The 18,049-nt window shown below is 36.2% G+C and overlaps 2 protein-coding genes across 11 annotated transcripts; both read left to right on the top strand.

Annotated features, from left to right (window-relative positions):
• Positions 1-920: 920 nt before the first annotated feature.
• Positions 921-7,073, top strand: LOC140967264 (protein transport protein SEC23 A-like). Of its 9 annotated transcripts, none has more exons than XR_012173561.1 (6): positions 921-1,076; positions 1,261-1,977; positions 2,317-4,133; positions 5,089-5,205; positions 6,294-6,365; positions 6,509-7,073. XR_012173561.1 is itself a non-coding variant. In XM_073427688.1 (6 exons), exons 2-6 carry the CDS (start codon positions 1,495-1,497, stop codon positions 6,644-6,646), a joined length of 2,631 nt encoding a protein of 876 aa, XP_073283789.1. In that variant the 5' UTR covers positions 925-1,076; positions 1,261-1,494; the 3' UTR covers positions 6,647-7,073. The 9 variants fall into 9 exon arrangements, 6 of the variants coding, with proteins under 6 accessions (XP_073283793.1, XP_073283794.1, XP_073283789.1 ...); XR_012173560.1 differs by having other exon boundaries at positions 2,317-4,137; positions 5,078-5,205; XR_012173559.1 differs by lacking the exon at positions 6,509-7,073 and adding an exon at positions 4,822-5,018 and having other exon boundaries at positions 2,317-4,137; positions 6,294-6,314.
• A 960-nt stretch (positions 7,074-8,033) lies between these two features.
• On the top strand, positions 8,034-17,966 carry LOC140967270 (protein translocase subunit SECA1, chloroplastic-like). 2 transcript variants are annotated; one of them, XM_073427698.1, is made up of 20 exons: positions 8,034-8,572; positions 8,857-8,929; positions 9,161-9,367; positions 9,787-9,890; positions 9,993-10,172; positions 10,307-10,525; positions 12,179-12,292; positions 12,405-12,518; positions 12,786-12,953; positions 13,046-13,221; positions 13,648-13,714; positions 13,784-13,930; positions 14,060-14,155; positions 15,708-15,776; positions 15,904-16,005; positions 16,082-16,333; positions 16,421-16,488; positions 16,810-16,927; positions 17,067-17,306; positions 17,542-17,966. In XM_073427698.1, exons 1-20 carry the CDS (start codon positions 8,156-8,158, stop codon positions 17,650-17,652), a joined length of 3,042 nt encoding a protein of 1,013 aa, XP_073283799.1. In that variant the 5' UTR covers positions 8,034-8,155; the 3' UTR covers positions 17,653-17,966. The 2 variants fall into 2 exon arrangements, with proteins under 2 accessions (XP_073283799.1, XP_073283800.1); XM_073427699.1 differs by having other exon boundaries at positions 8,407-8,572; positions 9,010-9,367.
• Positions 17,967-18,049: the final 83 nt, after the last annotated feature.

Raw genomic sequence — 18,049 nt, 5'->3', positions numbered from 1 at the left:
CAAAATCCTATTGCTAGAACCGAGATTTTGTTCTAAGGTTTGGACTATTGTTTGAGTATCCTTTAAATTTTCAAGAATTTATTTCTATTTTTCAATTATATCTTCAATTTTTTGTGGTATATAATATATTTGATTGTCATAATTTTGTATCGTATTTTGGATTTCTCTAAGATCTTCTGAGAGTTTAGATGAATTCGAGACTATTTGTAAGAATCTATTACTTTGAATTATAATTTTACCTTAGTAATTTGATTCATTCCTAATTGCTTGTATTATTTAACATTTGTTAGATCTTACTATTTTAAATGTTCCAAATTATTGAAATAAAACTTGATATCTATATTTTGAGAAAAATCTTCTCATGAGCAAGGAAATTTACTAAATAATAAAATTTAGCATATCTCGAATAAAAACTCTAAGCTTTGATATCAATTTTATGGTTCTGTATAATTTTTTTCTAAAAATAATGAAATCAAAGTTATTTTGGGTATTTTGATTTTTTTTTTTTTAACTTAGTGGATAAAATTAAACATAATTTAAAAAATTTAGAACTAAATCGAAATAATAGGAATAAAACCGAGACTCGACTAAATAAGGGGAAGTTGGTGAAAAATCCCCAATCAAAACATTTATTTGGATTCACTCCCTACCCACAAAATTGTGGTACTATGTCATACAAATTGTGGTACATTTCATGTGGAAATGTGGTACACTTTATGTGAAAATGTGGTACTAAAAAAGTACCTAGGGACTGAATACAAAAAAAAAACGATGGCTGAGAAGTGAAGTCCAATTTCCCTGCTAAATATTGGGGACCAAATGAGTTTTTCCCCTGACCGAATACAACATCGAATTTGCCACGATGGCGTGGATTGTGTGTCGTATCAACTACCAATCAATTGCGTAGTTATTGCCAGCTGTTACACGCGCCAACAAACTCCCGTGGAAACACGCGCACAAAAACCCCAGTTGATACACATGATTTTAGATCCTGACACCCATCCCAACCGAAACAAATTATCTGATCGAATTGTGGCAACGGGATCTCTTGTCTTTATAAGTATTCGCGAATCGAGGTATGTACGTTTCGATTTGAATATTGAAAATATCTTCCTGTTTTTGGAATTACATGTTTTTAAGCAGCTGTCCCTCCTTGTCTGAATTACCCATCTCTTACCCAGATTTAACAGCTAATCGCTAGTTGAACAGTTTTCAATCAGGGATAGATCGTGACAATTCTTGCTTTTTTTTTTTTTGTAGAATATTTAGGCATCGGCTGATGTTAAGATTGTCTGAAGAATCGTTCCTTGTGAAATTTGAACTGTGTTTCCGTGAATCCTCATTGCTTCTGATTTTCCTCGGTGCGGAGGTGGTCGGGTGAGGTGAATATTCGTAGATGCCAAAAACGTCAAATTGTAGTTTTGATTTTGGGGGTGGTGCATGTACTCGACTAAAAGGTCGGGAGAGATTAGGTTGATTTAGCACCTTTTTTTGATGGCCAATAAACAGCAATCTTCCTCTGTTACCATTTCTACTGACCCAGCCACACCATCACCTCTCCAAGTTCCTGATACAAGATTTAGTGCCCCTTCCTTTACCTCACCCTCGTCATGGTTTTCACCACCAGGACCAACGTTTCCTCCTCCTTTGGCACAACTAAACCAGGCTCCTTCTCCATCAACAAGGCCTCCTAGATTATTATCTCCAGCGAATGGAGTCCGAACTGGAAGCCTTGTTCCTCATATGAGCACTCCACCTAGTCCTCCCGTGTTTTCATCTCCGCTCCAGCCAGCTGCTGTTCCATTTAAAACTTCTCCTGCAACTCCTCAGCCCGTTGCTTATTCTTCTGGTTCATCTTTTCCATCTTCTTCCCCTCCTCATTTCTCAAATGGATCAGTTGAATTGCAGCATCAAATTTCTGATGTTACAGAGGAGCATGATATGGAGTTTCCAAATATTTTATTCTCAGCCCACAAGGTATTTTTTGTTTTTGTTCTACGATGCTCAAGAAACTATTGCTTTCCAATGCACGTATTGAATTTAGTATTTTTCAGATAATTTTTTTAAAAGAAACTATAGTTTTTATCGTGTATTTGATGAATTCCTAATGAACTGGAGTTTTTGAAACTGTTACCCATGTATAAGGGGAAACCTGTTATCTGTCGTGTTTCGTCCGTAGCACCTCGCCTTTAGTTATGGAAGAATAATTCGAACAGGACTCTTATTTGAAACTATTGTCTTAATATTCAATACTATGTTATGGTGTTTGAGTTACAAAATAATTTGCTTCTCCCCCTCGTCATTTTGATCCTTCAGGTACTCAAACAGAAGAAGCTAGCCAATGTGCCTAGTTTAGGATTTGGGGCATTAATTTCTCCTGGCAGGGAGGTTTCACCAGGTCCTCAAATAATACAACGTGATCCCCATCGATGTCACAATTGTGGATCTTATGCCAATATTTACTGCAACATCTTACTTGAATCAGGCCAATGGCAATGTGTAATTTGCCGGAGTCTGAATGGAAGTGAAGGGGAATACATAGCTCAAACCAAACAAGAACTCCGAAATTTACCCGAACTTTCTTCCCCTCTCGTTGATTATGTGCAAACAGGGAACAAAAGACCTGGTTATATCCCGGTGACTGAATCTAGAACATCAGCCCCTGTAGTTCTAGTTATAGATGAATGTTTAGATGAACAACACTTGCAGCATCTTCAGAGCTCCCTGCACGCATTTGTAGATTCCTTACCACCTAGTACAAGACTTGGAATTGTGCTTTATGGCCGTGCAGTTTCAGTGTATGATTTCTCTGAAGAATCCACGGCATCTACTGATGTACTTCCTGGTGGTAAATCACCAAGTGAGGACGCCTTGAGAGCACTGATATATGGGACTGGAATATACTTATCGCCGATTCATGCTTCTCTTCCCATTGCGCAGGCCATTCTTTCATCATTGAGGGCATATAAATTGAATTTGCCTGAAGCTTCTAGAGATCGTTGCTTAGGTACTGCAGTGGAGGTTGCCCTGGCTATAATTCAAGGGCCATCAGCTGAAGTGTCAAGAGGTGTTATTAAAAGGCCTGGTGGAAGTAGCAGGATAATTGTGTGCGCTGGTGGACCCAACACTTATGGTCCTGGTTCAGTTCCTCATTCCCTTGGTCATCCAAACTATGCATATATGGAGAAAGTAGCATTGAAGTGGATGGAGAATCTAGGTTGTGAAGCTTATCGTCGCAATACAGTGGTTGACATTCTATGTGCTGGAACATGCCCAGTTCGAGTTCCTGTTTTTCTACCTCTTGCAAAATCTTCTGGAGGCATCCTGATTCTCCATGATGACTTCGGAGAGGCATTTGGTGTGAATTTGCAGAGAGCAGCTATTCGGGCTGCTGGTTCTTATGGTCTATTGGAGATTCGTTGTTCAGATGATATTTTTGTTAGTCAAGTGGTAGGCCCTGGCAAGGAGGCACACAACGATAACCATGAATCATTTAAGAATGACAGTAGTCTTGCTATAAAAATGCTCAGTGTTGAAGAAACGCAAACTTTTGCAGTATACATGGAGACCGGCAGAGATATAAAGAGTGATTTTGTCTATTTCCAGTTTATGATTCAGTATTCAAATATTTATCAAGCTGAGATCTCCAGAGTGATTACCATTAGGCTCCCTACCGTGGATAGTGTTTCAGCATATCTAGAGAGTGTTCAAGATGAAGTGGCTGCTGTTCTTATCGGAAAAAGAACTATTTTACTAGCGAAAAACTTAAACGATGCTCTTGGTATGCGAGTATCACTTGACGAGAGAATTAAAGATGTAGCAAGTAAATTTGGTTCCCAAGTGCCAAAGTCAAAATTTCATCGATACCCCAAAGAAATCTCATTATTGCCAGAACACTTGTTTCATCTTAGAAGAGGTCCTCTACTCGGAAGTATACTTGGTCACGAAGATGAGTGGTCTGTTTACCGATCTTTGTTCCTCAATGCTTCCTTTGATCTATCACTACGCATGTTGGCACCTCGATGCCTTATGCATCGGGACGGTGGAACTTTTGAGGAGTTACCAGCTTACGATCTTGCTATGCAGTCTGATTCTGCAGTTGTTCTTGATCACGGGACAGATATCTTCATTTGGTTGGTATGCTTTTCTGTACTAAATTACGTTTAGTTTATCAGACCATTCAATTGAATTCAACATCCAGATGTGCTTGGTTTGCAATACTCCAGAGAATTTTGTCACAATTTCTACAGTTTGGCAACTACCCATATATCATTTATTTGTACAGTCTTCTGTAGTTGCGCGTCACATGTTCTTCGATTCCAATTTTTTTAAACTGGATGTTTTTGAGTATGTATCCGAAATACAGTTCTGACTTCGCATGTTTTGACGATAAACTTAATTGGAATTTGGAGGAATACAAACAATATTCCTATACTTTTTAGATCTCACCTACATTTGCTGCTCTCCTTGTGAAGATGTTTCGAATTAGTTTGTATATTTTATATCTGATTTATTTCCTTCATAACAATGGATGTTTCTGATCTGGTTTTTGTCGTAGTGGACAGATAAATAAATTTTTTCTTGTTATTGATATGAGATCAAGCTCATTGCGTCGGATGGACTTGTTAGCCTCATAGTGAAATTGTACAGACTGTCTAATAATCGCATTATCTAAAGCATATTTGTATACAGACAAAGCAACCTCTGTCTGACTCATGAATATTTTCTCCTTCATTGGAATTTTTTCCGTCAGAGTAAATTGATGAACCCTTTACTGTTCTTGAACCTTTTCAACATTCTGACTGTAATATTATGTTGTAGACTTGTAACAACAGTGAGAATTTGGGTTAGCTAAGGCATGGAGACTGTTTTTGTATGTGGAACATCAAACATGCATGAGTCTATTAAACATTGAACTTTCTGTGGTGATGCTGTGCAAGATTTAGCTTTATGTATGTGGCAGCTAGATCAGAACTCATGTGTCATATAAATGTGTTACAATATGACTTCTGGGAAAGGTTCTTTACCTTATTTATTTTATTTGTTGCATTTTTTCATAGACCTTTCTTATGATTAGGTAATATGCAGGGTGCTGAGCTAGCTGCACAGGAAGGAAAAAGTGCAGCAGCTTTGGCGGCATGTAGGACATTGTCTGAAGAGCTTACTGAGATGAGGTTTCCTGCTCCTAGGATTCTTGCATTCAAGGTAGATCTTACCCTTTTTCGAAAAATGACAACGATAAATTTACGAAGATGCTAACTTCAAACAAATAACAAGGATGAAAGAAGAATACGTAGTAAACCATCTAGTTGAAGACTTCGTTTTTTCTGATTTGGTATGATGAATGGAATCTACATTCTTTGATCTTTTCACATCCATCTAAATGCTTAATTCATTAAATAAATAATGAAAAATTTGTGGTTTGCTCTGGTTACGTCCACATTCCATTAGTTCATCAAGGTATTAATTTTTGTAGATAGTAGGGGGTGGGTGACGCTGTGTCTGGGTCGGATGGGATTAGATGATTTAAGTTTTGATTAGTGTGAATTTAATCAAAGTTTAAGAAGGGATCATCGCACACCTCTTTCAACCGTGGAACAATGACATCTTTATTAAATTTTGTGGATAGTAGGGGTTCGACAATGTGGGTGATGATTGCTAGGATCTAGATCTCCAAACATTTCTAATTCTGCAAATATTGACTAATGAAAAAGGAAGACAAATTTATTAATATGAAATATGAAATATAATCTGAGAAATATCTCAGCCAAGGATGGAATCCTTTTAAAAGAAGAATATACTCACTCTCCCTGTCCCCAGCACAAGCTAGTAAGAACAAAACACAATAAATGAATCCCCTTCCCTTCTCTCCCGTCTACTTTATCTTCTCCCCCTCCTAATCCCTTTCCACTTCTCCAAGTTGTTGTTTCTATAATTTTCTTGATAAGTGCAGAGACCCAATTTATCTAGGCCCGTGATACTACTCCCATTTTTTACTTATCCAGCCCAATTGTCTCAAGTACCTGACAATGATGTCGGGGCCAGGTGTGATTATGTGATTTTGGGCTAGTTGGGTATGGTAGATTTGGATTTAATAAAACTCTAATAAGAATTAGTTAAGATTATTTAAATTGAAAAAATAACACACACACACACACACACACACACACATATATATATATGTAATAAGCATTCAGCATATCAGCATATCCACACACACACACACACACACACACACATATATGTTGAAAAACCTCAGAATATTTGCGCGCAATATTTATGTTTAATAACAGGAAGGGAGCTCCCAGGCACGATACTTCGTCTCTAGGCTGATACCAGCACACAAAGACCCACCTTACGAACAGGTTGGTGATGTCAATTTGGTCTTGAATATATGCCACTTGCTGTATGCTCTGGAGTTAATGGCCCGTCCAATAGCAGTAACTTTATCATTGCTGCCTGCCTCTTTTTGAGTAATGAACCTACTCTAATCCATTTGCGGATACAGGAAGCAAAATTTCCTCAGCTTCGAACTTTGACTGCGGAACAACGGACAAAGCTGAAAAGTAGTTTTATTCACTTTGATGATCCAAGCTTCTGCGAGTGGATGCGGAATCTGAAAGTATTGCCACCAGAACCAAGCTGAGAAACTACTGGATTAGGAGAGTCATCATCATATCATACTTTTCGAGTATCCATGTCCTGTCATGGCCTTTGCTGCGTCATTTTATCAGTTCCTTTGCATGATGGCAGATACTCATTCTTAGTAGACTTTGATTTTTTTTTTCCCACTCTTTATAACAGAGCACAGATTTGATGAACAACTGCTCTTTTGTATATATATATTTCAATATTTACTGCTAGATGACACAAATATGGATCCCCGGATGCTATAATTACAACTCTCAGTGGCACTTGCTAATTTTGGGGGTTCTTTAATTGAATATTGTAATTTTTTTTATATCAAAATTTAATAAAGATGGTGGTTCACTAAAGAGGGTAAACTCACGTCGGATGGAATCTTCTGCCATGTGGTATACTGTCTTAATTTAGACAAACAGATGTCTCATTTATCATCTTGTCATTGTAACCGTAATTTTCAATCTTTCGTTTGTTCCAGGGTCGTCGAGAATTATGGTATTTCTGGCTGTGCTTTAGGCTCATGATTATTTTTATTACTATCTTAAAAAGCATGCTTACAATAATTAATATGTTAATTACGTGTCTAAAGACTTCGGAGCAGAACAATCATGTTTTTACAAAAATATATTTATTATCACAAATGTCAAGTTTTAATAATTGACGATATAATTATCTAAAAATTTCTAATGGAAGTTACGATAGATATTAAAATGAAAGAAAAGTATATGTAACATACAAACGCGTTATGTGAAATTCGATGGTAAAATGGATGAATTATAATATTTTACCTCCTAAAAAACTTTTACTTTTTTAGTATCTATATAATTTTTTTTAAACAATATCTTTTTAAAATAGCAAAGTTATACGTTAATAGTTTAACTTAAAATTGAGTTCATGAAATCATCCGTCTCTGAATCCAATATCATAAACATTATTGAAACTTAAAATTGAGTTCATGTAATCACCCGTCTCTAAATCCAATAGTATAGATATTTTTTCAATAACGTAGACAGACGAATCTTTTGATATAATAATATAATAAATTTTTTAATAAAGAAGATAACTATATTTTTTATATAGTTCTTGAGAAAATGATTGTGTATTAGACTAAGGAGTAGGATTTTTGTAATATAAATTTCGATTCGACTCATATTTTATATATAAATATGAGATATAAAATATGAGTCGAATCGACATTTATATTACAAGAATCCTAGTTTTTGATCTAATACATGATCATTTTTTCAAGAACTAGAGAGACAAGATGTTCGAACTCTGGACGAGTCTAATAAAATAAAATAACATCTCTAATTAACCAGTCTAATGAACCAATTAGCCCGACAGGTGAATATGGTTATTACTGTTATTAATAAGCATTTCCATATAATAAGGTAACGTGTCTTATCCTCCGCTCCTGCAACGCCAACGATTCCTCGACTCTCAGCGCCTCACACATTTGCTCATAGTAATCTACCCGCCATTTCTGGGACTGGTGGGGAAGCAAGTAGAAGATATGGCAATCGCACGGCCAGTTGAGTCGCCGGTGGTGGCAGCCTGTCAACGCTCCTGGCCCACCTTCAGTGGTCTTTCTTCCAACTTCACCCTTTGCAAGAGGAGCAGTTGGCTTGGAAACTACCCAATCAGATTAACTGGAGTTGGAGGAAGAAGAGTTGTTGTAAACGAAAGAAGAAGTCCGTGTCCCAGGCGGGGCCCCGTCACGACGGCGGCATTGGGTGGACTGTTGGGCGGGATTTTCGGGACAGGTACAGATACCGGCGAGGCCACACGGCAGCAGTACGCGAGCACTGTGACACTTATCAATGAGACGGAGGCCCAGATTTCGTCTCTTTCTGATTCTCAATTGAGGGAGAGGACCTCCGTCTTGCAACAACGCGCTCGCCGCGGTGATTCTTTGGATTACCTATTACCTGTACGTAAAATAATTGGTCATCCTTAGCAATTAGCATGATTGTTTTGTCCCAAAAAAGCTGGTTTTGATGGAACAACCCCGCATCTCACTCCTTACTCGGTTACTCCTCCATAAATATGATGCTTCTTTCTGCGATCATGCGGTTTTATTTTTTTTACTGTTTCCTCATCTTCTTGAGTACATCTAATTCGTTTGAAAAAAGAGAATTCTTATGTTATTACCAATCGCTATTTAGTGGCCACGCCAGTTGTTCTTTTGGGATTAAATAGTTTTTATTCCTGCAGGAAGCATTTTCTGTAGTGAGAGAGGCTTCTAAAAGGGTTCTAGGCCTTCGTCCCTTCAACGTACAGCTGATCGGTTGGTTCTTTAAATTGAGTCTTATTCGTGTATGAACTCTTTTTCTTGTTGATGGAAGAAATCCAAATTTGTAATTGCAGCTTTATCCCTCACACATTAGCCGTCTTGCTTTGAAAGTTGGAAGGAGGGATAAGGAGTCCTGGGAATTCGGATTATATTCAGTTTTCCGTGATTGCAGTTTTTCAATTCACTTTACCTATGGAATCTTCTGTTCATTCTTATGTTGCATAGGTGGAATGGTTCTTCACAAAGGCGAAATAGCTGAAATGAAAACAGGAGAAGGAAAGACACTTGTTGCTATAATGCCTGCCTTTTTAAATGCATTGGCTGGGAAAGGCGTACACGTTGTTACCGTCAATGACTATTTAGCTCGACGAGATTGTGAATGGGTTGGTCAAGTTCCACGTTTTCTTGGATTGAAGGTTGGCCTAATCCAACGTATGTTTACTTGTAACTTGATATCATCACTTGTTGGGGAGTCTTTTCATTAAAATTCAAGCCAATGTCGATAGTTCTAGGACATCAATGAACATTCTTCTCAAAGTACCATTAATCTGTTTTCCTTTTGAACTTAAAAGTCTAAAATTTTGTTTGGTCCTGTTGTGGTTGACTAAGAACTACTTGTATTCTTTTAACATTCCTTAATTTGACATTCTCTTTCCATTACTTAAGCTACCCGTATTCTTTTAGCATCCTTATCTGGACATGCCATCTCTCTTTGCTGTGCCAATATCTTTTAAATTTCAAAATTTTCTGAGAGTGTTTATTGGATCTCTGATTTATATGTGTTGATCTGCATTATGGTTCTTAAGAAGAATGAAACTTCTATTTTCTGACAATCATTTAATTATCGGCAGAAAATATGAGCAGCGAACAGAGGAGGGACAACTACTTATGTGACATCACATATGTTACAAATAGTGAGCTGGGATTTGATTACTTGAGAGATAATCTTGCCACGGAATGTGATAGTTTTCTTTTTAAGTTTCTATTTCATTTCCAGTGCTTTTATATCTCAGATGTGATGTATGTTTTCTGAAATGAACCCCTTTTGATCATACAGAGTGTTGATGAACTCGTCTTGAGAGGTTTCAATTACTGTGTCATTGACGAGGTAGATTCTATCCTCATTGATGAAGCGAGGACTCCTCTCATCATATCTGGATCTGCTGAAAAACCCAGCGACCGTTACTATAAATCTGCTAAAATAGCTACCATATTTGAGCGAGATATCCATTACACAGTAAGGTCTTAGGTCTTTTCTGCTTGTAATTAGGATATCCTAATCAACAGATGATGAAATAAACATTTTTGTTGCATTGAGTTCGCAACTCCCTTCCCAAAATATGATGGACGTCCACTGTATTTGAAGTGCAGGTTGATGAGAAACAAAAAAATGTTTTACTTACAGAACAAGGTTATGCAGATGCAGAAGAAATTCTGGATGTAAAAGATTTATATGACCCAAGAGAGCAGTGGGCATCATACATATTGAACGCGATAAAAGCCAAGGAACTTTTTCTTAGAGATGTGAACTATATAATAAGAGGGAAGGAAGTTCTTATAGTTGATGAGTTTACTGGCCGAGTAATGCAGGTAAACTTATATTATTTTATCGAGTACTAGGAGGACAAAATGAAAGAAGAAACATGAGTGTATTTTCATTTATCATCATAATGAATTATTCTCCTCTAATATTGTCTCTCTCTCTTTCGGATTAGTCTATGCTACACCGGGAGTGTTTTTCTCCCTATTCTAATATCATTAGATCATGTAGATCTCTCACATATTTATGGAAGTTGACATTTTTATGGAAGTTGACATATATGTTGATGATCCAATTACTATCATTTGACCACATCAGAATAATCCAACTTTTTCTCTTTATGATTGCATTTTTACTGGTTTGATAATGCTAATTCTGTTAGCATTTGGCCCTGTACGATAAATGTGCACCACATTAAAATCTTCAAGTTTGATAGTTCATTGTCATACCTGAAACTTGGTGGCTGTCTGTTAATTGGGTTTTTCCATCCCCCCTTCAGTTTCGATATGAGGATCTCCTAATTGATATTGTTTCCTTTTCTCAGTCAAGAGGTATATGCATAACACATGTTTCACGTTTTATTTGATACAAAGTTAAATGTATGATATTCATTTTTATGTATATATAATTTTGTTTACTGTTATCTTCTAGTAGATGATCCGAGAAGCGGTGGAGTCAAATTATGTATACTTCTCGTGTATCACCATACATGCTTCTTCATGGTTAATAGTTTGTAAACTTAATTATTTGTTTTTATTCTCGATAGATACTGTAAAAGAATATGAGAATAAGAATAAAATAGTGAAAATTATAGTAAAAGACGAGTTTTAGGAAAGTCAATCAAGTCCAAGTTTCCTACATCTCTCATGGAAATTTATATGGGAATTTCTGTGACTAATTTGCTTTGAGATAAGCTATTAAAATGGTCATCAAATAAATCCTCAAACCTAAATGTAAAAATCAAATAAATTTTCAACATTAATTATGAAGCAATGCTCTGAACCAATATTATAATTTCATAAAATACAATGAAACAATTTGTAAAGTTGCCAAGTTTTTAACTTCTTGGTTGCTACAATGACTTTAATGCTAAATTCTTGTACTTTTAAAGTGTAAAATTGTGAAACTCTTTAACTTCTTATTCATTACTCGTATCTATTGCCATTAGTTTTCCTAAGTAAAATTGGCGATCTTGAAACTCTTATTTAACTTTTATTATATTTGATATAGTAGTTTTTTTTTCCAATATTGTAGAAAGATAATTAGTCTTTTCACAATCGGAGGAAACAATTTTAAGATTCTTCTCATACATCAAATTCTTCTCTTTATTCCGTTTTGTTCATTATCCTTTTGGTGGTGTATTTCGCTTTGTAATCGAATATTGGTGTTCTGACACACTTTTTATATTTGTTAAAATACATTTTCAATCTCTGCGATATAAAAAGATTATGTTCTCCAATTGACACACAATGACCACCTTAAACATTGTTTTGAAATCATGTAATTTAATTTTCTTTGATCGGGTAATTATCTACACACACACACACACACACATATATATATTTGGCTTCCAAGTTTAGCTATTGAATGAAAGCTTCATGATATTTTAATTATCAAATGTATCTATATTGCAATAAAAACATTAAGATACCAAAGACAAAAATAAGATAGACAAACCTGAACTAATTTTAAATTGCTGATAGGGGAGACGCTGGAGTGATGGACTTCATCAAGCAGTTGAAGCAAAAGAAGGACTACCTATACAAAACGAAACTGTGACTTTGGCTTCTATCAGCTACCAAAACTTCTTTCTACAGGTTAGTGAATCCTCTTGAATAACAGATGTTTACCATGATCTATCATCCAATTGCAGGGTTACTCTTTTCCACTCTGGAAGATTTTGATACTTGGTTTCACTGATTGATTTAGTTTCCAAAACTTTGTGGCATGACTGGCACGGCTGCCACCGAAAGCGCTGAGTTTGAGAGCATATACAAGCTCAAAGTGACAATTGTTCCCACAAACAAACCCATGATAAGAAAGGTCCATTTCTTAAGTCTCGCCATCCCCTTGGAATAATGATGCTTATGATTTTACTTTATTTGAAACACTTGAATATGTATTGAGTGGCAAACAAGTGAAAATGTCGGAGCATATCTCCATAACCCGAATTTCTGGATGATATAATGGAATTTATGGTAGTTGAACTTTGCTAAAGGTTCACTGGCTCTTATTATTATATTTATGGTGGTCTTTTTTCTTAGAATTCCCTCTAACTTCTACTCTTCTCCATGCCTTCATGCCTCAAAGGATGAGTCAGACGTAGTTTTTAGGGCAACTGCAGGAAAATGGCAGGCAGTCATAGTAGAGATATCTCGGATGAACAAAGCAGGTAGGCCAGTGCTTGTTGGAACAACTAGTGTCGAGCAAAGTGATGCCTTGTCTGTACAACTTCGTGAATCTGGAATTCCCCACGAGGTGACTATTAATATGGTGTTTTCTTCTAATCTTGTCCTGTTAATTCTATTTTTCTTGGGGGAATTTTCTTAAGTTGTTGTATGTCTTTAAAGGTTCTGAATGCAAAACCAGAAAATGTGGAAAGAGAAGCTGAAATTGTGGCTCAGAGTGGTAGACTAAGTGCAGTTACAATCGCAACAAACATGGCTGGTCGTGGGACTGACATAATCCTTGGTGGTAATGCAGAATTTATGGCAAGGTTGAAGCTACGTGAGATGCTGATGCCAAGGTATCTTTGCAGTCTCAACCTTATGCAGTACTCAGGTTCGAAAAATTAGTCTTGAGGTGTTTTGCTTAAGTGACGCGTTTTGGGAGTTTTATAGCTATAACATTTTTTTTGGGTTTTATCATGTCATTGTACATATCGAATTGCAAGTATACATATATTTTTGAGGATTGACAAAGGCTTATCGTGGTTCAAAGAAATCGTCAGAATCCTCAAATCATGCCATATAAGGCCTTTTAGAAATAATTTTAGGATTTGTTGAAATAAATATATCCAAAATTAATTTTGGAACATTGTGTCTTGTCCAAAACGAAATCTTTTAATGCATCCACATTGAGGGGTGTAATATCGATGTCAGGAGAAGAAGATTTTAAGTATGTGCAAGATTTTGACTCATTTTTGTGTGTGTACATTTTCATAACTGAACAGAGTGGTAAAGCCTGCTGAAGGAGGTTTTGTTTCAGTTAAGAAACCTTCTCCGAAGAAGACATGGAAGGTTGGCGTTTGCTTGATTTCTTTTCACCTAGTCCTTTTCTCTTAGCATTATCAAAACCTTGATGCGCAGGTAAATGAGAGTCTATTTCCATGCACACTATCCAAAGAGAGCTCTAAACTGACCGAGGAGGCTGTACAGTTGGCGGTCACAAAATGGGGTCAGAGGTCATTGACTGAGCTCGAAGCTGAAGAGCGATTGTCATATTCTTGTGAAAAGGTGATTATTTTTTGTTTACTAAGCTTCTCTCCCCTGAAAATTAATTTAAAAGCTGGAGGTTAGATTGGGCTTAAGCATGTTATGAATAAAACACGTCCAAACTAGTAATTATAACGCTTGAATGTCTAGGGTCCTGTCCAGGATGAAGTCATTTCAAAGCTCCGCATTGCTTTTCTTGACATTGTTCGGGAGTATAAGGTTTACACCGAAGAAGAGAGGGAGAAGGTAATGGTTCTCAGCAGATTCATTTCTTATGTAATCTGACTGCTGTTATTCTTAATGGAATAATTTGTTATTGTCTTGTCTTTCTTTTCGGAGGCCTGCCCTACTCTCTTTCCAATTATGTTCTGGTATCATATGATCCACTGCATACAACCGGTCAGCTATCAGTTAGAGCTTGTTCTTTCATCAAAATATTAAATGAGCAGATGCAAGACCATGTCTCTTATTTGAATTTTAATTATATGGAGAATAGCTGTCAAGATTAAAAAAANATTAAAAAAATAAAATCTGCCCCCCCCCCCCCCCAATCACCTAGAATGGTACTCCAGGCCAGGTAACGTATCAGAGTTAATTTTAGTTTATCTTGGCTTTATAATGGAAGGCAGAGAAATATAATAATGTAAAGAGTTGGCGTGTACAACTTGCATAATATATGTTCTATCACAATACTTTTTTAGACGGGATCTATCGACTTTATGGTTGTCTTTCCTAGAATAGGTTCTATACACTTCATGTAAATACCTCTTGGGATATATGAAAATCATTAAGCCAATTTATTAATTCAAAATAATGGAAGAGGGCAGAGTTAAAAGAAAGGACATGCCATATGATGCATGGACACCCCAAAACAGTTGACTCATGTGGTGTTGGACACAGCTCGGATACCTGTCAGGTACACTATGTGATGTGTCCAAAATTAAAAGTAGGAGAAGCCATTACGGCAGTGACAAGTCTATATGAAGTAGCAGAGAGACCTTTGGATGTGATGGGATTTTGTTATTTTTTCTGAAAATTTAGGTAAAAATTTACAAAAAACATATTTTCAAAATAATTTCTTATCGTTTTTATATGTCTCGAATGATGATTTAAAGTTTATTAATCGAAAAAGCTATATTTCTGATGTTTTTGTGTATATTTGATTTATTTGACTATCTTCTCAATTTTAATAAATGATCAAATTAGTGTACTTAAATATATCTAGTGACGTATAATTTCTTATATAATTTCTTAAATTTTGTTATCGATGTTAATATTTTATTGTCCTATCTTTTTATATAGTTTCTCAAATTATTTTATATAATTTCTTATATATTATATTTGCTACGTTATGTTATGTTCTCAATTTGTTAAATATCAGTGTCGTTGCATCCGTGTCTTTATTTGGTGCCGCTGTATTTATGCTCATGCAACACAGAGACACCATCTGGATCCAACAACTTAGATGGGGTCTTCTGATCCGCCTGAACGAATTTGTAATAAGTATGCATAAATGATATCAGAGTGAAAAGCCATAAAAGAAATGGTGTACAAGACTCAGCCCATTAAAAATAAAAAAATGCATAACATAATGAATGATATGACTTCATTAATTTAAAACCTATGGTTTTCAAATTACAAGCTGCTTAGCACTCTACTGTATGCATATTATAAGCAAATGCCGAAGTTTCTCAGCTTGTAACTCCGAATCATAAACAAAAGTAACCTTTACAATCCTGGGAAACTTTATATTCCCACCAACCATGTTGTAATGGAATTTTACTATTTTGGTGATCAGGTTGTGTCAGCGGGTGGGCTTCATGTTGTGGGTACAGAGCGACACGAGTCACGCCGAATTGACAATCAGGTGTGTCTCTTTTATTTTAATGAGTTCAGTCATGGTGACAAATTACCACAAACTTTTTGCTAATTTTAATTTATTTGTTTAATTTGGCTTCTATATCTTCTACTCTATCGTGTTATTTGTTGTGCAGCTGCGTGGCCGTAGTGGCCGACAGGGAGATCCTGGAAGTTCACGGTTTTTTCTTAGTCTTGAAGACAACATCTTTCGCATATTTGGTGGAGATAGAATTCAGGTTCTTTTCTCTTCAAGATTTATCACCATTGACCGGGATACTGCTGTGAAGAGTTTGACACTATTCTAATAAATAGGGTTTGATGAGAGCTTTTAGGGTTGAAGATTTACCAATTGAATCCAAGATGTTGACAAAAGCACTGGATGAAGCTCAGAGAAAAGTGGAAAATTACTTTTTTGACATTAGAAAGCAGTTGTTTGAATATGATGAGGTTTTGAACAGTCAAAGAGATCGGATATACACTGAGAGAAGAAGAGCCTTAGAGTCTGATGATCTCCAATTTCTCCTTGTTGAATATGCTGAATTAACGATGGACGATATACTGGAGGTGATTAACTGTTTAACTTTGATCTGACTTTTGCCTTCTATGCAATTCAACCAGCGGCTGTAACTTTTTATCTTAATAATTTCCTAGGCAAATATTGATTCTGATGCTCCAAGAGAGAGTTGGAATTTTGAGAAGCTTACTGCAAAACTTCAACAGTAAGAAGCTTCATACTACAGATATGCGAGAGTATTTCTAATTTGTACGCATCACTTTGAAATTTTAGTCTCACCCACTTGCTCTGACAAAGAATAATTCTTTATCTGTTTTCATGATCAGTTACTGCCTGTCGTAGCCTGGTTTCATATTATGTGAAAGATATATGGCTTTGTTGTGCTAATACTTAATATATAAATAAATTCACAAGGTATCGATCATGAAGGGAATTAACTTTTTCGATCTTGCTTGTACTTTATTTCTTTGTACAGGAATATTTAGCAGAACTATTGTTACTTGACTTGTTTGTATTTGATTTGTAGATATTGCTGTCTTTTGAATGATTTGACCCCTGATTTACTTGGATCTAAATGCTCCAATTATGATGAATTAAAAGAATATCTTCACCTGCGTGGACGTGAAGCATACATGCAGAAACGGGTAAGTAATTTGCACTCACTTTGTGCGAATTGTTTCTATTCATTAATGCATACCAGATTGAATAGGTGTACCGGCTGAATATAAACATATGTTAGTGAATTATTTGTTATGGATCATTATTTCTTCCTACTTATGCTAGGAAATAGTGGAGAAAGAAGCTCCTGGTTTGATGAAAGAAGCAGAAAAGTTCCTTATATTGTCCAACATAGATCGCTTATGGAAGGAGCATTTGCAAGCACTCAAATTTGTTCAGCAGGCTGTAGGTTTGCGGGGATATGCGCAGAGAGATCCACTTATTGAGTACAAACTTGAGGGCTACAATCTTTTCATAGAGATGATGGCGCGTATAAGAAGAAACGTTATATATGCTATTTACCAGGTGTAGAGTTCAACTATGCTTTGTTTAATCTTCATTTTTTTTTTGCGTGAGATTGTGATTCAAGCTCCCATCGACTTGCATTTTATTCTCTATTTCGGCACTTACTGAAACAATATCATGTTTTTTTGCACTTCCCCCAGTTCAAGCTAGTCTTGGTGAAGCAATCGACTGGAATTTTATTCTCTATTTCGGCACTTACTGAAACAATATTATGTTTTTTTTGCACTTCCCCCAGTTCCAGCCAGTCTTGGTGAAGCAGAAAAACGAACGTTTGGAAGGTGTCAAGTTTGATGCCAATGATCGTGATGATGCGAATCCCGTCATAACTTCCAAGCCCTCTCCATGATTTTTGGGTCAAGGGGCAATCAAATGAATACCACTTCTGTGGACCAATGAATGGGAATTGCGCTTCTTCTGGAGGGTAAGCTGTACCATTTGGTGGTGAGGTGGTCAATTGTGGATTGTGTCAGGTATCAATGCGGTCGAGATACACTGGGAGGCAAGTGCGTTCAAGACCACCTGTCTTTAGCAAAATAATTCTTTACTCTGGCTTCAACGTGAACCTGAATGCCTACTGTATACCCTCATATTTCATTATGCTAAAGAATAATTTGAGATACTAATTGTTTTTAAACTGTATAAGAATGTTTCATTGGTCTTTTTGTCTGTAATAGGAGGTTGAATGTCGCTTGATTCTATCAATTCTCAGGAGAAATTGTCAGAATATGCTCAGATGTTTTGTA

Source organism: Primulina huaijiensis, unplaced genomic scaffold (assembly GCF_012295235.1).
Source record: "Primulina huaijiensis isolate GDHJ02 unplaced genomic scaffold, ASM1229523v2 scaffold24871, whole genome shotgun sequence".
Lineage (NCBI taxonomy): Eukaryota > Viridiplantae > Streptophyta > Magnoliopsida > Lamiales > Gesneriaceae > Primulina > Primulina huaijiensis.
The sequence above is the reverse complement of the archived record's forward strand: the minus strand, read 5'-3'. Positions and strand labels throughout refer to the sequence as shown.